The 27,173-nt window shown below is 38.7% G+C and overlaps 2 protein-coding genes across 9 annotated transcripts in view; one reads left to right on the top strand and one right to left on the bottom strand.

The window, feature by feature from the left end:
• The window catches only part of ZNF106 (zinc finger protein 106), a 63,040-nt gene extending 52,915 nt beyond the window's left edge, over nucleotides 1-10,125 (bottom strand). For 2 of the 8 annotated variants that reach the window (XM_032621960.1, XM_032621964.1), the window contains exons 1-2: nucleotides 9,971-10,125; nucleotides 3,140-3,246 (exon numbers count right to left, since the gene is read on the bottom strand). Coding sequence is in view for 3 of the 8 variants with exons in the window: in XM_032621956.1 (XP_032477847.1) it covers nucleotides 3,140-3,158 (19 nt within the window). In the remaining 5 variants the exon portion in view is untranslated. The remainder of the gene's footprint in view (nucleotides 1-3,139; nucleotides 3,247-9,970) is intronic. The other 6 variants (XM_032621959.1, XM_032621956.1, XM_032621961.1 and 3 more) reach the window with 5 other exon arrangements.
• Nucleotides 10,126-12,956: 2,831 nt separating this feature from the next.
• Nucleotides 12,957-27,173, top strand: part of SNAP23 (synaptosome associated protein 23) — a 33,293-nt gene continuing 19,076 nt past the window's right edge. Inside the window, exon 1 of the mRNA XM_032622412.1 lies at nucleotides 12,957-13,058. The gene's annotated coding sequence lies outside the window, so the exon portion shown is untranslated. The remainder of the gene's footprint in view (nucleotides 13,059-27,173) is intronic.

The raw sequence follows: 27,173 nt of genomic DNA, 5'->3' as shown, positions 1-27,173 counted from the left end.
CTAAATGCCTTTGTCCTGTATTTAAAAAATCATTAAGTCTCTGAAAAGGTCACCATATATTTTATTAGATTTTAAGAAGGAATTTATGTGCTACTAAAGTAGTGGTATTTGCAAATTTTGGAATTTGCAAAAATCTCATATCCTTGTAAATGTCAAAAGTCAAAAGCTCACATGCAAACTGTACATGTGGCAATGATGTATCCCAAATCCCAGCAATACAGTAAAAAATATGCTTAGACAAAATTAGCTGTTGTTCAAAAGTACGGTATTCCAAGAGCTTGAAAAACTTCCCAGGGCTCAAACTCACCTTGAAATTATCAGCCTAAAAAGTATACCTATATAATATCCTCCTAAGTGGTCTCAGCACCCCCTCTCAAACTACTCTCAGGTAATCCTGTACTTTCCTAATTCCTTATACAACAGCAGAAGTAATCTCTTTAAAATGCAAACCTGATCATAATATTCCCTTGATTTTTCTCCCTATATTGTATTTTGCAAAATTTCAAACAGAAATATTTAAAGAATTTTATAGTGAATGTCCCACACCCAGTTTACCATATACACATATACCCACCACCTTGATTCTATGGTTACCATTTTACTCTACAGTACTTGCTTTATCAGATACCTATCCATCTATCTTTGGTCACTTAGTCATGATATATTATGATTTGTTAATATTTTGCCTAGAATTTTTTGGGTCTATGTTCATAAGACATACTGTTCTGTAATTTTCTTTTTTTTTTTATAATTTGTTATTTTTACTTGGCTGCGTTGGGTCTTCATTGCTACGTGTGGGCTTTCTCTAGTTGCAGCGAGCGGGGGCTACTCTTTGTTGCGGTGCACGGGCTTCTTCTCATTGTGGTGGCTTCTCTTGTTGCAGAGCTCCAGCTCTAAGCATACGGGCTTCAGCAGTTGTGGCTCGCGGGCTCTAGAGCGCAGGCTCAGTAATTGTGGCGCACGGGCTTAGCTGCTCTGAGTCATGTGGGATCTTCCCGGACCAGGGCTCAAACCCGTGTCCCCTGCACTGGCAGGTGGATTCTTAACCACTGAGCCACCAGGGAAGTCCCTGTAATTTTCTTTTCAATCTGTAATACCTTTATCAGGTTTTGGCCTCGTGAAATGAGTGTTTCCCTTTTGTCTATTTTCTGAAAGTTTATGTAAGACTGATGTTATTTCTTCTTTAAATACTTGATAAAATTCATCAGTGAAACCCTTCTTTTTTTTTCATTAATTCTATTTCTTTAATATATAATAATTTCTTTAATATAGAAAAAATTCTATTTTTTCATTAATTCTATTTCTTTAATATAGGCTTATTCAGATTCTAGCACATTGACATTTTTAGTACATTGACATTTAAGAACTGTCCATTTATAGTGTCAAATTTGTTGGCATAAAGTTGTTTATAATATCCCCTTATTATCCTACAGGATCTGTAGTGATCCCTTTCATTTCTGATACTACTAATCTGTGTTATCTCTGTTTTTCATTATCAGTCTATCAAGTGGTTCATCAATATTGTTGAATTTTTTCAATGAACCAACCCTGGCTTTGTAATTTTGTCTATTGGTTGTCTTTTTCTATTTCACTGATTTCTTCTATTGTCTTTATTATCTCTTCCCTTCTATCTACTTTGGGTTTACCTTGCTCTTCATCTACTAGCTTAAGGTAGAACTTTATTTAGCTCATTCATTATCTTTAAACCTTACTTTTCTAAAGGTGTTTAAGTTTCCCTCTAAGAACTGCATTAGCTGTGTCCTACAAACATTTTAGCGCTTTTAAATAAACTATAATAGTTTTAAATTTACAGAAAAGTTGCAAAAAACAGGAGAGTATCCATATAGCCCACCCCTTTTCCTGTATTATTTACATCTCATATTAGTATAATTTGTCACAATTAATAAATCAATATTGATATATTATTATTAATTTAAGTCCATACTTTGTTTCCTCTTTTTTCACCTAGTATTCTTTTTCTCTTCCAGAATTTCAACAAGGATCCCACATACGTTTAATCATCATGTCTCCTTAGGTTCTTCTTGGCTATAACAGTTATCCCACAGATTTAGATGTTGTATTTTCATCATCCGGTTCAAAATATTTACTGATTTCTCTTACAATTTCTTCCTTGACTCATCGATTTACCAGTTTCACTGAATTTCCAAATATTTGCAGGGTTCTGTTTGACATCTTGATTTCTACTTTAATCCCATTATGGTCAAAGAAAATATTCTGTAGTATTTCAACCCTTTTAAATTTATTAAGATTTGATTTACAGACAAGCATCTGGCCTATACATACCTTTGGGGAACAAAATGTATTCTGTAGTTGTTGGGTGGAAATCATCATCTATACTGATTTTTTTGCCTGTTTAGATGTCTATCAATTGTTGAGAAAATTATTAAAATCACTGTGATTGTTGTCTCTTTCTTCCTTTAATTGTATCCATTTTTGTTTCATGTATTTTGAAGCTCTGATATTAGGCACATATATATTTATGACTGTCTTCCTGATGAACCGACCCTCTTATTATTATGAAAGAACTGCCTTAATTCTGGCAATGTACTTTAACTTGAAATCTACTTTATCTAATATGAATATAGCCACTCCAGCCTTCTTATGCTGTTTGAAAGGTATATCTTTTGGCATTTACTTTTAGTCAATCTGTCTTTATGCACTGAATCAACGTTTATTCTGCTAAAGTAAATGAAATTACTGATGTGGGTGGATTATGTCTACCATTTTATTACTTTTAATCTCCTATTTTTTTGTTTGGCTGTACCTCTGTTTCTGTCTTCTTTTGCATTATTCACTTCAATTTTTCTGCTAGATTTTTAGCAATACTTCTTTGCATCATTTTTTTTCCACAGTGGTTGCTCTAGGATAGAGAATATACATCCTTATCATTTTCACACTGTACTCAGTGTTAGTAACATGCCACTTCACGTAATCTGTAGAAACCTGGCAACAATACAGGTTCATTTACCCCCACTTCCCATTCCATGATCTATGGTATATGTTTTATATCTACAAACATGATGAACTCCACAAGATGATGCTTTTTTAAAAAAATAATCATAGACAGTATTAGGAAATTAAAAGAAAAAAACCAGTTTCTATTTATCCAGATATTTACCATTTCTGATGCTCTTCATTCCCTTAACAAAGATTCAGGTTTCCATCTGGTTTCATTTCCCTTCAGCCTGAAGAACTTCCTCTAGCATTTCTTGTAATGCAGATCTGCTGGAAACAAATTATCTTGGTTTTATGTGACAGTATTTTTATTTTGCTTTCATTCTTGAAGGCTATTCTACTGAATCTGGAATTCTGGGTTCTCAGGTTTTTCTTTCAGCATTTTAAATATTCTCTATTCACTCTGGCCTCCATGATTACTCCCCTGTATATAACACGTTGGGGTTTTTTGGCCACTTTCTAGATTTTTCCTTTTATTTTTGGCTTTTAGCAGTCTATGAAAAATCCAGTCACGGTTTTCTTCATTTATAAACTAGAGGTTTTCTTGTCTTTACTTTTCTTGGTTTTGCTGAACTTATTGAATACGTCAATATATGCCTTTCACTAAATTTGGGAAATTTTCAGCCATTATATTTTCAAGTATTTTTTTTTTCTTCCCCACTTTTTCTCCTCCTATTCTGGGATCCCAATTATGTGTGATGGATTTTTTGATATTGTTCTCAGGCCCTTTTTTCCTCCTACTCTTTTTCTGCTCCTCGCATTGAATTTCTATTGACCTTCAATTTCATGGATTCTTTCCTCAGTCATCTCCATTCTGCTGCTTAGCCCACCTAGTTTAATTTATTTCCAAAATTATATTTTTCAGTCCTAGAATCTCTATTTGGTCTTTTCTTAATCTCATACTCATTCTTTATGAGCACAATTCCTTTGCATCATTTTCCTTTCCTTCACTAATAAATAGTTATAAAAGTTTTAAATCTTTTCCTGCTAATCCCAACATTTGGATACTTTACAGTCCGTCTCTGTAGATTGTCTTTTAACTTGAGAATAGGTTACATTTTCCTGATTCTCTGTACATGAGTAATTTTGGAATATATCCTGACTATTGTAAATATTTAATTGTTAAATTAAATAACAAGCATAACTGTTATTTGTGGAGACTCTGGATTCCTTTATATTCCTTTGAAGAGTGTTGATTTTAATTTTTATTTATTTTTGTTCTAGTAAGTATCTAAATTGGTTGACTCAAACTGAAAACTCTGTTCCTCAGGTAGATGAGATCTTGATTCAGTTCTTTTATCTTGAGCTGGGCTTCCTGGAGTCTGCTCCACGCACACATAGTTCTCAACAGTGTGCCAAGATTTGGGAAGAGTTTATTCACAGAATTTGATGTTTCTATTTTCCAGGATTCTCCTCTTACTTTCCAACACCTGTGACTGTCTTGAGCCTTATTTTTGGTTCTTTAGATCACAAAGTCTAGCAGTTTACTATCAGAATTTTAACGATCCTACTTGGCACAAATTGAGGCCATGAAAATGAGAAATCACGTAGTTCTGTTCCCCAAGTGTCAATTACCTTCCAGAATCTGTTTGCTTTTGGTAACTCTACAGTGATTTTAGTTGCTTTATGTATTTCTGTCCAGATTTAACAGTTGTTATCTGCAGGAGGAGCTTAGTCATGACCAGAACTGGATTCCCATGCTTGCACTTTTAAGAGCCCTCACTGTGTTTGAATAACTCCAGGCAATGGTCAAGCAGGTGGGGCTGATCAAAGAAGACATACTGCTCAATCCTGTGATGGAGTAAGAGGCCCTAGGCTTAGTGATGAAGTCTGCCGGGGTTTGAGTGACTCTTGAATGGCAGTTGTCTTTCATGAGGTGGCTCAGCATTCCAGTCTACTTCAATTTCACCTCCATCTAAACATGAAATTTATAAGTCCCTCAACCGTACAAAGAAAATGCCTTTCTCACACACACTTACGTTTTCATGCCTCAGTCCCTCACTTTTAAAGGCCCTTCAATGACATCCAATTATTTAAGACATATACCAAAATATATAACAAGTCTTACAAGGCCCACTGATATGATCCTTGCTTATGTGTACTACACATGTTTTAGCTACTTTCCCCCTTGATCTCTGTGCACCAGACAAAATGGTATTTTCAGTTTTTCCCACCTAACATGCTCCTCCCACAGGGCTTTTTCTTATGCTGATCCCTCTCTTTAGAATGCTCTTACTCCTTTCCATCTAGTTAACTATTCATCCTTCAAATCTCAGTCCAAATGTCAGTTGCCTGAGGAAGCACTCCCTGATCTCCCAGACTAGGTATTTCCTCACTATATGCTACTCCCCCAAAATCCAGTACCTTCTTTATACCACTTATCACAACTATGACTATTTCTGAGGCAGACAGTAGAGCAGCAGTTCTCAACCATATCAGACCCAATACTCTTTTTTCTAAAACATTATGGGAACTTTCATTCATACATAAATATGAGGGATTATTATAAGAATCCCCAGTGTGCTCCTCAGTCACCTTTCCCAATTGTCACCATACAATTTTTTTCTTTAAAGATTTTTTATACCTTCTTTTTATTGTAAATATTTTATAACACCTCCTTATCCTTCCTGAAATGAAATTCAGAGCTACTGTAACTTACCCATGTAAATTTTAAAATAATGTGCTAGCTATAATAAAAAAGAAAATTTATCATAAAACAATATGTATTTCAACATATAAATGCTTTGGCATGATATTAAATAAGACTACAAGTGTGACAATTACAAATATAGACAGATATAGGTATTTTATTGTTGATAAAAATACCACGAATAACATTGCTGTCTGTGATATGACCTTCCAAAATAGTGACCAACTCTTGATAAACTTTCTGAAACAAAGAAACCAGTCTCTTGATTTACATGATAACTATGCTCTACGCAAAATAATAATAATAATGTGTGTTTATATGTAAAATGAATTTGATTCTAGGCTCAGATAATCATAAACACATTTTTCACCTACGTGAAAAACCCTCTGGGACATTTTAAAGTGACACAAGATGTGGAATAACTTTTTACTATACATGGATGTCCCTTACACTGCAGGATGTCTAACACCCCTGATCTCCATCCACTAAACTCAGTGTCACCCTCCCAATTATTTTGAAACCAAAAACACCCCTGCAAATTTCCAAACCTCCCTGAGGGATGATTCCCAAACCATCACTGAAAACCACTGCATTAGGGTAAAGGAAGAAAACAAGATCTATATAGCCAGACTGCTTGGGTTTGAAACCTGGCTCTATCACTTACTAGCTGTGTGATCCTGAGCCAGTAAGTTAATTTTTCTATACTTCAGTTTCCACTTATAAAATAAAAACAATACCAGTACCAATGTTAGAGGGCTGTTATGAGGAATAAATTAGAAAGTCCATAATGTTTTGCACAAAGCAGGTACTAAATCTTTGCTATATTTAATTAGTATAATTATTTGCTTAATAACTGCCTCTCCCAATAGAGTGTAAGCTCCATGACAGCAAGCCGGAATGCCTGTCTTGTTCACCATTTTATTCCCATTACATGGCACACCATCTGGTATAGAATAGGTATGCAATATCTGTTGAATGAATGAAATCAGCAAAGATGTCTGTAACAGAAACGTAATAAAAACTGCAGTATAACCTTCAACAGTAGTATTATTTTAGGTTATACTACTAAAATACTTCTACATATGAATGTCAGAATTTACCCTGATGACATATACCCATGTATAGAATATCTCCAGTGGGATACTCAAGAAACTAGTAACAGTCATTACCTCTGGGAAAAAGAACTGAGGACATGGGGGTCAGAGATTTACTTTTCACTATAAATCCTTTTGTACTCTCCAAAAATTTAAGCAAAATACACATATATAGTTGACCCTTGAACAACATGGGGGTTAGGAGCTCTGACCCTCCTCACAGTCAAAAATCCATGTATAATTTGTAGTCAGCCCTCGCTATATACAAATTCAACCAACCACAGATGATGCAATACTGTAGTATTTAATTTTTTTTTAAATCACCATATAAGTGGACCCATGCAGATCAAACCCATGCTGTCCAAGGGTCAACTGTATAATTGTTTTTAAAATTTAAAGAAAAAATTTTTTAACTCATAGTATGTTTTTAAACAAAGAAGACTTTAGGCCCAAGAACCAAGACTATATAATGGTTCCAGGTAGGGAACTTTTTTGGAATTCCAGAAATCATCAAGAAGTTTAACTTTCTGGCCTTCCCTGGTGGCGCAGTGGTTGGGAGTCTGCCTGCTGATGCGGGGGACGTGGGTTTGTGCCCTGGTCCAGGAGGATCCCACATGCCGCGAAGCGGCTGGGCCCATGAACCACGGCCACTGAGCCTGCGCATCCGGAGCCTGTGCTCTGCAGCGGGAGAGGCCGCAACAGTGAGAGGCCCGTGTACCGCAAAAAAATAATAATAATAATAAGTTTGACTTTCACATATTTTTAACCTTCAGAGTGGTTCATTACAGGCTATCACACCACAAAGATCAATTCCAGTTTACTGATACTCCAAAAAGTCTAATCTCATTAGATATTGATTACCCACCTAAAAAGATACAAAGGGACAAATAGCATAACTACCAGGAGTAATAACAATTTTATATTTACATACTAGTTTATAGTTTACAAAATATGGTGGAAAAAGCGTGACCTTGGAATTAAGCAAAAATAACTAATGTGTCTACCACCTTGAGTAAATTTTGGTCTCTCCAAACTTCAATTCCTTTTCAATGAGAACAATGCCACCTAGTTATCAGGGTTTCAGATTAGAGGAAAAAAAGAGAATTTCTTGCAGTGAGTTTTGTCTTTTTAAAGATAATTATTTGTATTTTGAATAGTTAACACAAGTTTCAGAATTATAAAGGTACAAAAGGGCTTACAGCTGGTTTCAAGGGGTGAAATGCAACTTTACAAGGAAAGACTCAGACTTACCACCTGAACCCACTAATCAATCTTAGCACCACTATCCTGGGGAAAACTAGACTACACAGCCTGATCTTTGATACAGTCACCAAAGTGTTTACCTGAACTAATCAAGTATTACCTCTACCTTCAAGTCTGTAGTAACATGTTAAATGATAACACTAGGAATCAATCAGATAAATCCAGATAATTGTACAACATTCTATGAGTCATGATGAAAAAAGAAAAGGATAAGAAAAAAAGGTAACTTCCAGACTTAAAAAGACTTCAAGAGACATAACAGTCAAACTCAATGCACAAACTTTGATTGGAAGATGGATCAAAAATGGTAAAAAGAAAAAAAAGGAATAATTTGGGGAAATTTTAATCAGGATTGGGTATTAGATAATATAGAGAAATTATTGTTGTTCAGTGTGATTATTATATAGGGTTAGGCAAAAAAATGTTCTTTTATTAGAAACACACATTAAAGTATTTAGGGGTGAAATGTCAGGAATAAAAACAAATACAGCAGAATATTAACAGATTTTGAAATCTGAGTGATCGATTTACAGGGGATTCAAAGTAGCATTTTTCCTACTTTTCTGGATGTTTAGAAGTTTTCATTAAAGAAAAAAAAGGCTTATAGAGAAAATTATTCCTCTCCCACTGGCTGGTGACTCCCAGCCACCTCCAACTTATCACTGTTACCAGTTTCTTATGTATTCTTCCAGGGATATTCTATGCATGTATATACGTACAATAATCACCGCTCAGTTTTTCCTTTTTAAATATCTTCCTTTTAATCAAAGCAATTGGTTGTGAACTAACCTGATCTAGTATCTTTAATTAAGGCTCCTATCATTTTCTAGACTCAATAGTTAACTCTAGAAACTATAACTGTAATATAGTTGCTTCTCAACATAAGTGCTTACAATATCTAACTTGATGTAACAGGAAAAGGATGAGATTTGTCATCGTATGTGAATTTCACCACTTCATCACTTACCCTAGCTAGGTTATCTTGAGCAAATTACCATCAAACTCTCAGCGACCTCACCTGAAATGTGCTCCAAAAAAACCACCTTTCATTATAATATCTCATTAATTTTTTGTGACAGACCTGAGTGTATCTGGCACATGTGTAGTAGGTGTTAGATAAATCCTAGTTGAATCTAAATATTATCTTCCATTGTTTCACTCACTTGAGAACAGGGCTTAAAACAAATTTTAAGATTTTCCATGGGGCTTAGAAGAGTATTAGGCCCTTAGTAAGTGCTCAAAAGTTATTTTGGCTTGAGTAACTTTGATATAAACCATTTATGGTGGAAAAAGACTCATTTGCTAGGTAAGAGAACTTTCCTTAACTAGGATGGGTGTCCCAAATTGCTAAAAGCCATGGAAATCTCAAACTTCCCAACAAGATGGCTTAATCTGACTCTCAAAGATGATTAAATTGAGCAGGTTGAAGGGGAAGTGGGGTGCAAAGCATTTCCTCTCCATAAGTATACACTGAGATTCGGACTAAATATTAAATTGACCCATAGTAAGCGCTCCATAATTAGCAGCTATTATTAAGACGAATCACACAGGAAGAGAAGACGTAAGGAGGAAAAAGAACGAAGGCTGTCGGTCACAAGAGGTGGAAAGGTGTCCGTGGCCTGAGACGTGTAGGCCATAAAGGGCACCTGGGTCTATGGGCTCCCTGCGGCCCCGGGGGGGGGGGGGGGGGCGAAGGAGGTCAGCGACCTCTCCGAAAGGTCAAGCCTCTGGAGCCACGTTTCCCTCTGGAGCTGGGAGCAGAGCCGGAACGCCCCCGCGAGAACCTGTACCCCGAAGCCAGAAGCACCGCCTGCCCGTAAACCCGCGCCGATTCTGGGAGAGGGGACGACCCGCCGCGCCGGCGCCGCAGCCCGCAGGAGCAGAGACCTGCCGCGTCCTGAAGCCCAACATCCTCCCTAAAGTGGCAGACCACCGGGACCCTCGGGCTCCGATATGCCTCAGCACAACCCGGCCCTTGGATACTCACACTTACAGCCGAACCCTCTTACTCCATCAGGCCTCCGAGGCCCCAGCGACGGAGCCCACTGACGCCCCAGCCGCCCCCCTCAGCTTCGGGTCCGAGGGCCCGCTCCGGACCCGCTCCCCGCCTGGCACCGCCGCCGCCGCCGCCGCCGCCAGAGCGCAGGCGCACAGCACCGCCGTCGCGCTCCCTTTTTTTTTTTCCTCTGCGCTCAGCCTTTCTCAATAACCTAGCTTTATTTGAACACACGAGAGTGAGCAACGGACACAGAGGAAAGAGGCTTTACTGGAAAAGAATGAAGGAAGACCAAAGGCCGGAAGAGTTCGTCCGCTGCACCGGACGGTGCTGTGACCAGCCTCCCTCGTTTCTTTTTCATTCTTTTTGCTCTTTCTGGGCCTCCCTCTTGCTCCTACTTTCTTCTTAAGTCCCGACCATTCCCTTTAGGTAGTGGCAACTGTTGTGGCTAAATTTCCAACCACGCCTTGCTTGTAAAACTTATTGAAACTTAATGGAAGATGCAAGAGCTTTAGAACAGACAGACCTCAGGTCAAATCTTGACCTAGATACTAGTAATTTGTGATATTGGGAAAATTACAAGTTTTCTTGAACCTCACTTCCCTCAGAGTTAAAATTAGGGTGTTGCTGGGAGTGAATCTTATCTCTCAGGGCGTTGCTGGGAGTGAATGACAAAACATAGGTCAAATGCCTGTCCATGAATGGTGCCTAAATCCATCAACACCAATGATTATATTTCTTATTAGTACCTAATGTATTTATATTCATCATTAAAGTTAGCCCATAACCATTCCCTTAGGCTCTTCTTTTAGTGACTAAAACTAGTCAGATAAACCAAATTACATTAAAGTTGATAATGATGTGAATTTCCTATATTACTGAAAACTTCTAATAATATCTATGTTTAACAAGACCTCAATACCTCAAATCAAAGTAAGCAGCTCCCTCCATCTATGTGTAAATCCAGATTTGCTTCTAGAGGATTGAGGAACTTATTCCAATTCCGTATTTGTGACATCACAAGTCTTTGAAACACCAAGGGTTAGGGTTAGGGTTAGGGTTAAAGGCATGCAGTGTAAGAATTGCTTTACCCTGTAATCTCAGGGCCACAGTCCAAGAGAAAGCTTGTAGAAGACCAAGGTCAGCTGTTGGTGAGCATCAAGGTAATCGTAGATCAGCGTTTTTCAACCTTGGCACTATTCACATTTTGGAAATAACACTTGTGCTGTCCTGTGCATTGCAAGATATGCAGCAGCAGCCTTGGACACTACATGCCTATAGTAAGTACCCCCCTTATGACTCCCACCTCCCACACATACACACCTGTTGTCCTGACAGTCAAAAATATCTCCCAAAGGAAAAAAAAAAAATCTCCAGACTTTGCCAGATGTCCTCTGGGGAGCAAAAATATCCTTGGTTGAGAACCACAGCATTACACCAGCCACCATCCCAACCCTAAATGAACTCATTTTCTCCACTTCTACCCTCAAGAAGTGATTACTGCTTAAGAAAGCCACGCAGGAGGGCAGAAACTGGTGAGTTCATTTTTTCCAATCTTATACAGGCCCTCAACACCACTTACCTGTCCTACTACTTTTCTCTGGTCAACTTGCTCCATAAATTTCTACAACAATATTCCAAATCTCCTCCACTTTTCTTAAAACTCCTAACTCTTTATCAGTAGGTGACCTTGTCTCTTACTTCACAGAGAAAACAGAAACCATCAGATGAGAAATTCTTTAACTTCCTGTTACTAAACATACAAACTTACAAATACTTCCTCTCATTAAAATTGAGGAGATATCTTCTCTATCTTGTTTCCAAGAACTTTCCTTCCAACAGTGCTTTAGATTGCCTCTACTCTTACCCACTCAAGATCTTTACCTACTAACCCTTCTCTTTAAAAGTCTTTTCTCAGTATCCCTATCATGCTTAAGTTTCTCCTGTCTTAATTCTAATAACAACAAAAAAACAGAAACAAAAACTTTGACCCCTTGTCATCCTCTTTTCAGCCTCCCTTCAAGACCAAACTCTCCAAAAGCCGTACAGTTTGTCCCCGTTTCTGCATCTCCTCTCTCTTCAAACTAGTACAATCTATCTTTCAACCTCATCATTTCACCACATAGCTTTCACTGAGATCACCATTGTTAGTAAATTGAAAAGATATTTCTCAGGGTTCATCTTCCTTGACTCCTTAGGAACAGACAACTCCTTTGAAACTCTTTTTATTTCCAGCACTATGCTTTATTCTTAGAGGTGCCTGGAACCGTTTCCAGACCTGCTTAAAACCCTTCAATATTTTCAGTGATCATGGTAAAGTGCAGGTTCACTAGTCCAAAAATGCAAGATCTTCCAAGATCTGGCCATTGCCAACTTTTAAAAACTCATTCCCCCCTTCACCGGAAGATATACGATGAAGTTTAAGCCTCTAAATAGGATGAACTACAAGGAAATTTCCAGAATGCGCTATGTTCTTGGACTCTCCAGTGCCCACAGTCTGGAAATCTCTATCTCCCTCCCGGACTTCCGGGGGAACTCCTGCTTATCCTTCATGATTCAAGTCACTTCCTCCGGGAACCCTTCCAGATACCCCTAGGAATAAAGCGCTTAGTTCATTGTGCGCCAGCAGCGCCTCGGATTTTCTATATGTCAAGCATTATATTCAGTCCACCATAATTTGTTTACATATCTTTCTCCCAAATCTAGACAGAAGGCAGGGAAGGCATTCTATTCGCCTTCTTTTCCTCAGCATTCATCCCGCACAGTTCCTGGCACACTGTTTGCCCTCAGTAAATGTTTGCTGTGTGAACACTTCCCAACTTCGCGCGGGACTCGAATTATCCGGTTAACGGGCGAGCCCCCAGGCTCTCCGCCTGCGTGGCAAGGAGATTTAAAGCCTCCGCACGGTGATTGGCTCCAGCTTCAGGGGTGTGTCCGCGCCCGCGGCGCCGGGGAAATGCGCAGGCGCGCAGGGCCGGCGAGCGCAGGCGCAAAAAGGCCGCAGCTGGGGTGCAGCCTGGAGTCCGGCCTGCGGGCGTCCGAGCTGCCGCGGCCGGAGAGGAGTGGCCGGAACTGCTTGGTGAGTCTCCAGGAGTGGGGCTGAACGAGCTGGCCGAGTGAAGATTGTGATCATAATCCCAGGGAAAAAGAGTATATCGTGACGGTTGAAAAGTTGGTGGCGTCGGGCTTAAGGGGAGGAGCGGGCGCTCTGGCCCCGACTGGGCAGGTCCGGCCCGGATCCAGGACTTGAGGTGCCTGGAGAGTATCTAGGGGCTAGAGGAGGAAGGGTAGAGAGATGGTGGTTCTCTGATCCCTTCCTTGAAACCTAGCAGAGGTAAACTCCCACTCCCTCATCTCCCACCCTCGCAGTGTTGCTGCGATCAGGATTAATAGACTGTATGGTGGCCACAGTGACCAGATAACTCTGAACTAGTTGTTTGAAGGTTTCTGAGGTTCATGGCATTGGGGAGTCCATGCTCTCCAGGAAAGTCCATTCTTACCTCGCGGCTTTACTGAAGACACACGAAGGAAAGGGTGGGTAAAAGATCGAATTCCACGGAGTAAGGGGGGCGGGGGGAAAGTCCTGGAAAGTACTATTTTACCTGGGACTTTTTTTCATTGTTAGTCACCACAATACTAGGAAAGGCAGGTGGGAGTTAGAGGAAACCGAAAGTCGTCAAAGGTAGGAAAAGAAGATGAGAAAGGGGTAGTATTTTGCCTTTTGCTACTTGTCATCTACTTCGGGGAGGGGTGGGGGCTATTGGGAGAGGAGAGTTATGGACACTGGCAGCTTCTGACAGTGTTCCCTTTGCCTTGTGAAAATAATGTAGCTTCTTAGTAGCAGATATTTCGAGAATTGAGAGTGATATTACTCCATCTGCCCTGGTGCCCTTAAGACTGGTTTTCAGATGTCCGGGTGAAATACTGCAGCTATGACCAGATAGAAATGGTTCTCCCACTTTCTTGTCTTGCCTGGAAAATACCACACTTGAAATTCATGAGACATCATTAGCAAGAATACTTTGACATCTAATCTTAAAATATTTCATAGTAAAATTTAAAAATATTAATATTTCTGCCACCAGTAAAGTTGATGCCAAAGGCATCCAGTGATCACTGGTCATTCATTCCTTTGGCAAGAGGTAATGAGAAGAAACACATTCATATAAATTTTAACAAATATTGATATTAGAAAAACCTCTTCTTACATTACCCTGCTCCTTCGACAGGTCATGTTAAAGTAAATAAAATGATCATATAACAACCTACAACTTAAATATTTATCAGTGTTGCTAGAGTTCTTTTTTTAGGTGCTTGTGGTATGTGAGTATGCACTAGAAAATTGCTGTTATCTTAGTTCCAGAAGAGGAATGACTTACTGTGCCATTATTTTCTTAACAATATTATACTCTTTCCTACAAACAGTAGAATTTCTGTATGCATCTTAGTGTTTGTTTCTTTTACTCTAAATCAACTTTAGTAACAAGCTCACTGAACTAAAGGTCACATCTCTTCTAATCATTCAGAACACAACCTTGAACCAAGAGGAGAGCAAACAAACAGGTCCTGTTGCTCATGCGACAGCTATGGTACTTCACTTGGCATGAACCATACCACCATCATAAATTACGCATTTTAGAAGATCATCTGTGTTACTATTTTACATCAAATTTTAATAGACTTTCTTTTAAACATTACCCTCTTCCAAAGTGATAATCTGTGAAATCACGGTTTTGCTATATTTTATAACTTTTTCTAGTACATATTATAATAAATACATAAGTATTAAGTGCATAAGTATTGCTTGTATAACAACTAAAATAATTTCTTGTTCTTGCTCTGCACTTTGGAAAATACTGTTTTGGGCCTAATCTACTCATTTTTAAGAGAAAGTGAAGACTGGACTACCTAAACTCTAAGGCCAGTGGACTCCAAAATTCTGTGAGCCTTTCTTTCTTTCTTTTTTTTCTTTCTTTTTTTGTTCTTTCTGTGAGCCTTGTGATGATGGCCTTCATTATTGTGACACAGTTCTAACAAACTTACTTATCTGGTTTCACCAGATGAAAGTAGATTAGAATAGCAAAAGTGAAAAAGAGGATGTGTGCTCTTTCACATTTTTGTGTGAAATCAGCTGCCTTTTGTTTTGTTTCCTCTGAATTAAGGTGCTTTGTTTTCCTCCTGTGTGTTCCTCTGTCTTAAATATTCTGGAAATCTGTTTTTTAACTGTGTTTGTACTCTGCATTATTTGTATGTTAACATTTATAATATATGATGTTGCTTGCATCTAAGAGTGCTGAACTTTTTATTCCAGTGCCATATTTTGTTTCCAGGTCTGTAGATTGACAGAGAAGTAGATGACAAGGACTGGTTTTTTTCTTTGTCTTGGGCGGGTAGAGGCTTGGAACAGATGGATCCAGTGCCTCTAACAATTGGAGGAAGTGGATTGTGGAGCCAGGAAACAGCATCTACTGTTCTTTTTGTAATATTGGGGGGTGGAGATGGGATTCCATTTGCAGTCCTTTAAGTCACTGACATTTTGGTTTTGATTTCAGTTTAGGTCGAATTGCTACTAAAATATTTAAATCGCTGTTCACTATGTTTTTCTGGAATTCCCTCATCTTAAAATCTTAACATTTATTTTAACAAGGTTTGACAATTGAGATTACCTTTAGACTGCCTCTTGATACTTATAAAATAAAATCCAAACTTCTTGGTATAGGATATAAGCCCATCATAACCTCTCTCCTACCTGCCTTTTAAAGCCATCCTGCCCCCTCTGTACACAGGCACATACATAAACACGTTATATTCCTGCATGACTACGTTGTGGCACTTCTTTTTTTTTTCCTTTTGGCGGTGTGGTGTAGCTCATGGGGTCTTAGTTCCCTGACCAGGGATTGAACCCAGGCCCCAGCAGTGAAAGCACCGAATCCTAACCACTGGACCACCAGGGAATTCCCTGTGGCACTTCTTTAATAGTCCAAAATCACAATTTTCTTAGAGTTTATTGTGCTTTGATTCCCAAATCACAATCCTGAGAGGTGTTTAATAATTATTATGAATAATTATAATAGTTTTAGTTAGCATTACATTCTAGCAGGGTTCTAAATGCTTTGTATAAATTAACTCAATCCTTATAACAACACTTGAAGTAAGCATTATATTCTCATTTAATGAGAAAACTGAAGAACAGAGAAGTTAAGTAAGCAATAGTCATGATTTGAAACCATTATGCCTCCAAATACTGGCCACTTAACCACTACACCGTACTGCTTTTTGTATAAACAAGAATGCCATTCCATCTGCTGTGGGGGATATTTCTTTCCAGGGATCTGAATGCTTGTGTTTTCTGCCTGTGGCACCTGACTCCTCCCATCAGAATATTTGAGAAACTTAACCAGAAAGCATCAAAGTAAACTTGGAATTAGGGCCAAAATACTTGGATGGTTTAGATGAATATTTCTCTCAGGCAAGGTAAAGCCATGCCAGTCCTCCCTACCTCACACTTGGTATTTCTCTGGCAGATTCCATACTTATGTCTGCCAGACTGCGTCTCTGTCTTCCCTGGGGAACGACTGCTGCATTCTTGAGCCTCCTTCTTATCTTTCATATAGATCATCCCTTTTCTGTTCTCACGGCCTTTCCTTTAGACGTGCTCAATATAATTGATTATAATCACACCTAGATCTTCCTCCCCAGGATTATATCCTGATCACTTAGAGTAGAATTGCAGAAGTTCCAAGGCTGAGCAGTACTTGAAAACTAGGTTTTGGACATCAAGCAATTAAGTTATAATAGGGGCTTCTGTAAAACTGAAGTGTAATTTTGATCTTGTTGGTTAGTGATCTTTAGTGGTACTTTTTCCCTCAGTAGTATGATTTCTGTCTTGATTCATGTGCTTCAGTGGTCTTTGAAACCAAGGTATTTAATAGGTATGATTCAGAGGTGTACTTCTTATATTTGCATAGCTTTGGGGCTTTGGTATAAGAATTGCTAAAGTTGTTCCTATAGAGGGAAGTAGAAGGAAGAAATGAACCCTAACATAAATAAGACTCTCATCTCATCTAAATGCTTTCAGGAAGAATTAAATTTCCTGATCAGAGCGTGTATTCTTTTTGGCCTAACCTAGAATGTTTAGAGTATTTTGGAATACCATGTACCTGTACTTTGTGAGTATAAGTGTGAACATTTTTTCTTCCTTCCTTTCTTCTTTGTGTGTGAACACTTTTAATGTTCCATATTAAAAGTGGAATCTAAGAATGAAATATATTTCTAAAGAGAAACTAAATTCTTTTATGCAGTAAGTGATGGTTCATATCTGAATTTCTACTTCGTTCTCTGTAATCCTTTTTTCTATTCTTTCCATTTATTCTCCATTACTCATGTTTAAGAGTCTTCAAAAAAGAGCTGCTTAGGTGTATTGGGCATATACTAGTACTTTATTAGGCACCTGGAATGGCACCTAATAACTCACAACATGAGATACCACGTGTGAGGTAAGGATGATTGGCAAGGCTTCCAATAACCTGAATAAAATATTCATCCCAACCATCCAAGTATTTTGGCTCTGATTCTAAGTTTACCTGGAAACTTTCTGAGTAGCTTCTCAAACATTTTGATACCAGGAGTCAGATGCCACAGAGAACATAACAAATAACATGAGTGAAAATGAGCAGTTCATTAATAATTGTCATTTCATGAGTCTTTGCTCTGTGCTAGGCACTGTGCTAAGCTCTTTATATACCTTAACTAATTTTATTTCTGAAACAACCCTGAGAGGTAGAACTGTGATCCTAACGAATGAGGAAACTGAGACTTGAATATGTTGAGTAAATTGCCCAGGTACCAGAGCTAGGATGAACTCGGGGTCTATCTGACCTCGGAGTCTGTGTTATGAACCACTACATTATGCTCATTCAACACAATTTATTAAATTATCTCACCTTATCTGGATGTAGAAAGTTTAGTCACAGGAGAATTATAACTGAAATCATATTCAACCCAACTAGGCCTTGACAGTATTTCAGATGGTCTTAGCCTCAGGCTAGGAAGACGATAGTCTTGTAGAGAGACAGAATTTATGTGCATAAAACAATTAGAAAACTTAAGTGAAAAGGAAAACTGTATATATTTGGAGGCAGGTAGCATAAAATAAACATTGCAAAAGAAACAAAGGTAATTTTCTTGGCATCAAAATATGTTCCCTTACTTGATAGTAGATGCTTGAAAAATGTTTGTGGAATGTATTGAGAGAGATGAATTCTAGGACCAGGGTTCCTTTCTTCCACACCTTCAGACTAGGTAGGCTGCTGACTCCTCCTTGCTCTCTGTCAGCAAAAGGAAGTTTTCAGCTCCCTTGGGGAGGTCACCATAGCTACATGGTAGTTTTTACCAATTCTCTTCTGACAGCCCTGGCCTATAGTTTTACTCTTCAGCTGGACCTCTGTCTCGCTTGCCCTCTTATGACCTCACTCCTCTGCTTTCTCTTTCTCAGCTATCATCAAGTCTGTTCCAAGAAGTATACCCAACCCCTGCCACTTCTCCAGTAACGACTGTGTAAAGAAAGCCTAAGAGTTGCATTTTATTCTCTTAGCATAAAAAAGTTGGATTAGATGATCTCTGAGGTTTCTCTTTAGAGATAATTCTCTGAGATGAGAATTAAACAGAAACTTTGTTCACACATAATTGGTTAATTAAGCAGAAATTTCTGTAGGCTGGTGTTTTCCAAATGGTGTTCCGTGGAACCCTGGGTTCCTTGGGATTAATAGAAGTATTCTTGGAAGGATTTTATGGTCATCTACATTTGAGTGGGATAGACAAAGGTAAATAAATATACTTCTTCACTGCTTTAGAACTTATGATTTCCAGCCAAGAATTTAATAAGCCAGCCAGTCTATAATGTGAGGATAAACATCAAAACTAGGAGGGGATGGGAAGGTATAAGAGCTAAATATCTTCATTGTAGAAAGTCAGTGGATGATACCCAAAATTGACAAATATCAAGAAACAACACCATAAGCATGATTTAGAAGTTGGGAGTTAAACACTGAAATAACTAATACTGTTGAAAATTTTGCCTCTGGGGTCCTGGGAGCAGGAGTTGGTTTGGGGGAAGAGGAAGGTCAGGGGAACTGCTATTTATTGGTGTAGAACTGTTTGACATCTCAAACCATGTATATGTATTTGATCAAAATTAAATATGGAAGAATATCACATCTTCAAAAATAACTTTTAATGGCTGAATAACATTCCATCATGTAGTTATACCGTAATTTTTCAGTCAAATCTCTATCACTGGTTATTTAGACCACTTCAGTGTTTTTAACACTATAAATAATACTGGGACTAATGTATTTTTTTTTTTTGGGACTAATGTATTTTTGCTTATATCTGTGATTTTCTTCTAAATTAATAAAAGTGGGAAAGGTCAAAGAATAGGGATATTTAAATTTTTCTTGTATGTATTGCATTATCTTTTGAGAGTTTTGATTTTTTTAAATCAGCATTTTATTTCCTTAAATAGTGGTCAAGTAGACTTTAATTGTATAGGAGTAAGAATTGAAATGCCCATAGATAACCTGGGCTTGAAAAATACTATTATATCAATTTTTCTTTTGTCATTGGAGCTTGCAACATTTTTTATCTTTTAGTTTTTCATTATCAATCAAAGGTTTGTAGTTATAGCATAGACTTTTGCTGTTAACAAAGTTCTAGAGTGTTCCGAAACACAAACATACACAAAACCAGTGTATGTTTGTAACTTTTCTAATGTTAAAGTGATTTTTACAGAAACTTTAGAAAATACATTATTGTATAAGGCAAATAAAAATCACCTGTAAAGGGCTTCCCTGGTGGCGCAGTGGGTAAGAATCTGCCTGCCAATGCAAGGGACACGGGTTCGAGCCCTGGTTGGGGAAGATCGATCCCACATGCCGCGGAGCAACTAAGCCCATGCGCCACAACTACTGAGCCTGCGCTCTAGAGCCCATGAGCCACAACTACTGAAGCCCGTGTGCCTAGAGTCTGTGCTCTGCAACAAGAGAAGCCACTGCAATGAGAAGCCCATGCACTGCAACGAAGAGTAGCCCCCGCTCGCCGCAACTAGAGAAAGCCCGCGCGCAGCAACAAAGACCCAACACAGTAAAAAATAAATAAATAAAATTAATAAATTTATTTTTTAAAAATCACCTGTAAAATTTTTTAAACATTTTTATTCCATGTAATTTAAGATATAGTGGACCTTCACATTTTTGGCCTTTAGTTTTTAAACTGTACATAGTTTTTAGCGTAGCCTTAAGATCTATTGATGAGAATTACAGTGTTTAACCTTGTATAATGAGCATTTTAAGTCTTTTCCAAAAGTCAGTGTTTTCAGATATACTAACATATAAATAATGAATTTGTTGCCTTATTTAGGTTTCACTTTCTCTTGCATACTTATTAATAATAGCCAGGAGTACCAGTTTAAAAAAAATAATTTTCTCTCATTATAAGAAAGAAAACTTGGAATTTTTTCCCTTTTAAAAATACAGAAAGGGGCTTCCCTGGTTGTGCAGTGGTTGAGAGTCTGCCTGCCAATGCAGGGGACACGGGTTCGGGCCCTGGTCTGGGAAGATCCCACATGCCGCGGAGCAACTGGGTCCGTGAGCCACAACTACTGAGCCTGTGCGTCTGGAGCCTGTGCTCTGCAACAAGAGAGGCTGAGGTGGTTGAGAGGCCCGCGCACTGCAATGAAGAGTGGCCCCCGCTCGCCGCAACTAGAGAAAGCCCTTGCACAGAAACGAAGACCCAACACAGCCAAAAATAAATTAATTAATTAATTAATTAATTAATTAAAAAAAATACAGAAAGGCATGTTTACAGAATTCCAAGAAGTTGGAATGAAGAAGTTAATGAAGAAGGGCATCAGGTGTATTTCTTAATGTGGTTGTTCTACCCTATTTTCCAACAACCATTTTTCTCCCTGGAGAAGAAATGTGATTCATTTAATGTAAAATATGTTTTTTATTTCAGTGGTGCCTACTCTATAACTACTATCATTTATTTTAACTATATCTCTTAACTTAGATTTTACACTGTGGCAGAAAATAGTTTGTTTAGCGTAGGAAAAGCTACAAAATTAATGTTTTCCTTCCTATCTTCCTTTTAATTCTTACTCATACTTTTTTCTTTTATTTGACTATTCTTTCTCCAACCTTAAGTCTTTTTTTTGTTTTTTATTGAAAAGCTGAGAGATATTATTGAGATACTATTCACATAACTTAAAATTCCCCATTTTAAAGTATGCCATTTAGTGGCTTTTATCATATTCATAAGGCTGTGCAGCCATCACCACTAATTCCAGAATACTTCCATCACCCCAAAACAACCCCATACCTAATGGTAGTCAGTCCTACGTCCCCCTAACCGTGGCAACCACTAATCTACTTTCTGCCTTTATGGATTTATCTATCTTGGACATTTCATATAAATAGCATCATACAATATGGGGCCTTTTGTATCTGGCTTTGTTCACTAAGAATAATGCTTCCAAGACTCATACATGTTGTAGCATGTAAACTTCCTTTCTATGGCCGAATGATACTCCATTGTATGAACGTTTGGGTTTTTTGTTTGTTTGTTTTTTAATAAATTTATTTATTTATTTTTGGCTGCGTTGGGTCTTTGTTGCTGTGCACGGGCTTTCTCTAGTTGCAGCGAGCGGGGGCTACTCTTCCTTGCGGTACGCAGGCTTATCCTTGTGGTGGCTTCTCTTGTTGCGGAGCATGGGCTCTAGGCGTGCAGTCTTCAGTAGTTGTGGCACGTGGGCTCAGTAGTTGTGGCTCTTGGGCTCTAGAGCGCAGGTTCAGTAGTTGTGGCGCACAGGCTTATTTGCTCCACAGCATGTGGGATCTTCTCAGACCAGGGATTGAACCTGTGTCCCCTGCATTGGCAGGCGGATTCCTAACCTCTGCACCACCAGGGAAGTCCCAAGTTTTTTGTTTTTTGTTTTTTTGTTTTTAATTTTCGGCAGCATTGGGTCTTTGTTGCTGTGCGCGGGCTTTCTCTAGTTGTGGTGAGTAGGGGCTACTCTTCATTGGGGTGTGCAGGCTTCTCCTTGCGGTGGCTTCTCTTGATCTGGAGCACAGGCTCTAGGCATGTAGGCTTCAGTAGTTGTGGCACGTGGCACACAGGCTCAGTAGTTGTGGCTCACAGGCTCTAGAGTGCAGGCTCAGTAGTGGTGCGTGGGCTTAGTTGCTCCACAGCATGTGGGATCTTCCTGGACCAGGGATCGAACCTATGTCCCCTGCATTGGCAGGCGGATTCTTAACCACTGCGCCACCAGCGAAGTCCCAAATTGCTTTTTATCTCAGCAATTGAATTATCTGTTTTTGACTGGTTCATTTTTATAGTTTCTAGATCTTTGTAACAGTGACCTGCATTTCTGTTGATAATCTTTCTTAATTCAATTAGCATTTTTATTACCACCTTTGAACTCAGGATCTGCAGGGATGGGGCAACTACCAGTGCAAGGCTCTCTTCTCCCTGATTGTTGGCAGGCCAGCAAATGTGCACTCCTCCCAAGTAGAATCTATTCTTCTCCAGCCCTTCATACTGTCATAGTGGTTCTCCCAGCAGCCAACAGGGCTTTTCTCCTTTGCACAGACGCCCAGGACTGGGATGCCCAGATTGTTGCTTGACTTGCTTGTTCCCCAGGGTGAGAGTCTGCCCGTTCAGACCTTCTCTTCCTTCCAGATCCCTCCCAAGGTTTCAGATCCTGACCTGATGCTTTTTTTCTATCCTACTCCATTAAGTGGAGATCTCTCTTGTAGCTTTTGTTGTATAGGAGTTGTTCTGTCAGTTTCCAGCAGTTTTCCCTGAGAATTGTTCCACTTGTGGAGGTGTTTTTGATGTGTTTGTTGGGGAGGGTGAGCTCCACGTCATTGCTACTCTGCCATCTTCATCCCCCTCTCGGTTTTTTCCTACTTTTTGACTATTACGAATAATGCTGCTTTAACATTGGTGTACAAGTTTTTGTGTGGACATATGTTTTCATTTCTAATATATGTAGGAATGAAATTGCTAGATCCCATGGTAGTTCTGTGTTTAACTTTTTGAAGCCTAAGTTGTTCTTGTCCTTTGTCGTTAACCTCTATCTATATTTTTCCTCTATTAGGTACCAGAATTGTAACAGGGAGAATATCATCCATTAGTACTTGTTTGTATATTAAAAAATGAAAACTTTTATCTGAAACAGTGGTTTTCAACCTTGGCCACATATTGGAAACCTGGAGAGTTTTAAAACTGACTGATGCCTGGCTCCCACCCGCAGAGATTCTTATTTAATTAGTGTGGTCTGCAGCCTTGGCCTCCAAATTTATAAAGGCTCATCAGGTGATTATAACGTGTAACCAAGGCTGGGAATCACTGCTCTAAAATGTGCTTTAAGCATGGCATTAGACTTGCAACTTGGAAAAGGCAGAAAAGAAATTGGGACTCGAGAGGATGGTCATGTCCCAGCTCTCAGGTGAGTCGCTGGGAGGGCCGCTGAGTGTGGGTTCTTGGCTTGGCGTAGGAAAGAATTCAAGAGCGCCATAGTAAAATGAAAGAAGGTTTATTCAGGGAGAGATACCCACTCCATAGACAGAGTGTGGGCCATCTCAGAAGGTCAGGGCCCCAAGGTATGGGGTTGTCAATTTTTATAGGGGTGGGTAATTTCATAGGCTAATGAGTGGGAAGATTATTCCAGCTATTTTGGGGAAGGGGCAGGGATTTCCAGGAATTGGGCCACCACCCACTTTTTGGCCTTTTATGGTCAGCCTCGGAACTGTCATGGCACCTGTGGGTGTGTCATTTAGCTTGTTGATGTATTATGATGAGCGTATACTGAGGCCCAAGGTCTAGTGGAAGTCGACTCTTCGGCCATCTTGGACCTAACCAGTTTATGTAACCAGTTTATGTTGTGTCCTCAGTGGCAATGCTATTCTTTTAAAGGTTGTGCCCAGCCGCCTTCCTGTCTCACAGGGACTTCATGTGTATACAGATTGACCCTTGAACAATGTGGGTTTAAACTGGGTGGATACACTTACACTCAGATTTTTTTTTTTCCAATAAATACCTACTACAGTACTAACGTAACCCCTGCATTGTTAAAGGGTCAACTGTACTTTTCTTTGGGCAAAGCTGCTACAGATTTGAATGACTTGATAATGTGGTTCTCTACTCTCCATCTAATATGCAAAACAGTAATTGAAAACACATGCTCTAGAGCACTCTTCCTGGGTTTCATCCTGGCTCTACTTGTAAAAGTTGCTTAACCTCACTGTTCCTTAGTTTGTACATCTGTAAAATGTGGGATTAAACAGTGTTTGCTGGGGTCGAATGTTTGTATGTCCTCCCCTCCAAAATTCATATGTTAAAATCGTAATGCTGGATGTGATGGTGTTAGTAGGTAGAGCCTTTGGGCGGTGTTTAAACCATGAGGGTGGAACCCTCATTAATGGGATTAGTCTCTTATAAAAGAGATTTCAGAGAGCTCCTAGCCCCTCCCACCATGTGAGGGTGCTTTATATCATAAAGAGGGCCCTTACAAGAACTTTTAAAATAGCCAGCCTGTGGTATTTTGTTATTGAAGGCTTAATGGACTAAGACAGTGTTGTAAGGATTAAATGAATGTGTGTGTGTTTATATTTTTTTAATATTTCTTAGAATAGTGTCTTGCATGTATAATGCTTTATAAATATCAACTATTGTAGTTAGAGTCCTCTCAATCCCCTACCCACTATCTAGACTTTCAAAATGGTGAGTAAACATTATTAAAAAGTTAGCTGCCATTTAAAATATTTTTTATATATTTTAAATTTTTTTCATAATAAAAAGTTGAGAAAGTAGCATAATGACCCTCCATGTATTATTCACCCAGCTTCAGCAATCATGGCCATTCTTTGCATCCTCTGTACTCCCACCCATTTCCCCACCTTTGTTGTTTGTTTGTTTTTTCACCACATAGCATATGGGATCTTAGCTCCCGACCAGGGATCAGACCTGCTCCCCCTGCAGTGGAAGTGTGGAGTCTTAACCACTGGACCACCAGGGAAGTCCCAACTTCGAATTATTTTAAAGCAACTCCTACAGACTTTCATTTATTTATTAATTAATTTATGTATTTATTTTTGGTTGTGCGAAGTCTTAGATGCAGCCAGCAGGCTCCTTAGTTGCGGCATGCGAACTCTTAGTTGCGGCATGCATGTGGGATCTAGTTCCCTGACCAGGGATCAAACCCGGGACCCCTGCATTGGGAGCACGGAGTCTTAACTGCTGCACCAACTGTGAAGTCCCAGGCTTTCATTTAAATGGCTTCTCATTTCATACATTTTCTTTGAATCCCTGATGGTGCTGAATGTCAGTAGAAAAGTTAGAGAACAAGAATACACTGGAGGTGAGGGGCTATGACAGAAGATTGACTGTACTCCAGGATGGAGCTGTTGTAAATTCTCAATTACAGCTACTATCTCTGCTTCTTTATGGGATCCTCTTTTATCCACTTCTTAGTATTTTGCCATGAAAGTACTAAGAACTTATTCAGACTCCATTAGAACCCACTCCTGCCACATCATGTGAAGTATGTTTCCCAGCCAAACCGTAGCAAGGGCCTTTTCTCTAAACAACTTTTAGCAGTTTAGGACAAATGTTTCCACTGTATTATTTCTATACTTTTATGGTTGGGGTGGGTGATCATCAATTAGTGGATAGAAATGTTTCCACAGATTTACACTTACTGTGAATATGTGCCAACTGGAAGATCTGTCTCAGGAAAGGCTAAGAATTGATATTATGCTTATGAATTAGGGTCTAGAATTTATTCCTTGTCCTTGTTTTCTCCAATCTTATAAATCTCTTTTCTTGGTTGTCATAAACTATCATATTTTACAATAAAAATAAATGTATGAAATTTAAAAGTAGTACATTACAAACTATTTGGAAAATTGGAAAAAGAAGAAAAATCACTCTTAATTCTACTATACCACAACAGCCATTGGTTATATTTTGATGATTCCCTTCCAGACTTTTTTCTACCCATATTTTAACCCTCCGGTAATTATAGCACATATCTGATTTTTTTTTTAAGTCTTCTTTGTTCACTGTATAATATACTAACCTTCATAACCTAAGCCCTTTTGTGGTTTGTGTTTGCCAGCTTTAGCCAGAAAAAAAGAATCATTTAAGGGCAGTCTTTAATTTTTTAGACATGCAAAGTTATATATATTTGTCTAGCTAAGTATCTTTCAACCGGAAACTTGGTTTAGTTCTCCATCTTGATGGATTTTTTTTTTTTTTTGATAAGAAGCAGTGAAGTTTAATTAACCAGTACTGAAAGGTAACCTTCATGGACCAGCATCACTTCCATGAGCTGATTGATTAAGTGGGAGAACCACAGGCCTCATGACTGGCATGAAAATAGTATAGCCTATACAGTATCATCAACTTTAATATTCAAATTTAGTCTTCAGATGGAACAGTTAATTAGTAGCGATTATTTTCAGTTGCATTTACATTGATATCACTCATATTTAACATTGTTACTTTACTTTTGTTTTGCCTACTATTTCTGCTTCCCTAATGATATTGAAATAATGGCTAACACTTGAATACCAGCTATGCTTCAGGCACTGTGCTAAGCACTTTGTATGGATCATCTTTTTTAATCTTCACCAAAAAAGCCTTTGAAATAGATCTGTTACCTCTATCTTACAAATGCAGACACTGAACTTTAGTGGGGATAGGTAGCTTGCCCAGGGTCACACAACAAATACATTTTTGAGGCCCGAATTTGGATGCTGGAGCTCCCACTACTCACCACTGTGCTAGCCTGCTCTGAACAGAAGTTTCTACTTGTTGTAAATACATTAGTTACCATGAAAGTCTAATCAAAATATGCCAAAGAGAATTGCACATTTTATCAAACTGTTAAAGAGTACAGTAATAACTGTATGAGTGTAACTCATAGAGCAACTTACATTGTGATTAACTATGTTTTAAGAGAAGGAATAGGCAGGAAACTAATGGTAGAATATTTTAATGCAAAATCCTTGCCTTCCAGTATAAACTGAGTTAATACTTTATAAAATCATTCTTATATTGGTCTTTTCAGGAATCAGTGATTTAAAGTGCTATTTCTTCATTACTTCCTGAGTATCCCTCCATTTTTATCAAT

This window comes from Phocoena sinus, chromosome 2, assembly GCF_008692025.1.
Source record: "Phocoena sinus isolate mPhoSin1 chromosome 2, mPhoSin1.pri, whole genome shotgun sequence".
In the NCBI taxonomy this organism is placed as follows: Eukaryota; Metazoa; Chordata; class Mammalia; order Artiodactyla; family Phocoenidae; genus Phocoena; species Phocoena sinus.
The sequence above is the reverse complement of the archived record's forward strand: the minus strand, read 5'-3'. Positions and strand labels throughout refer to the sequence as shown.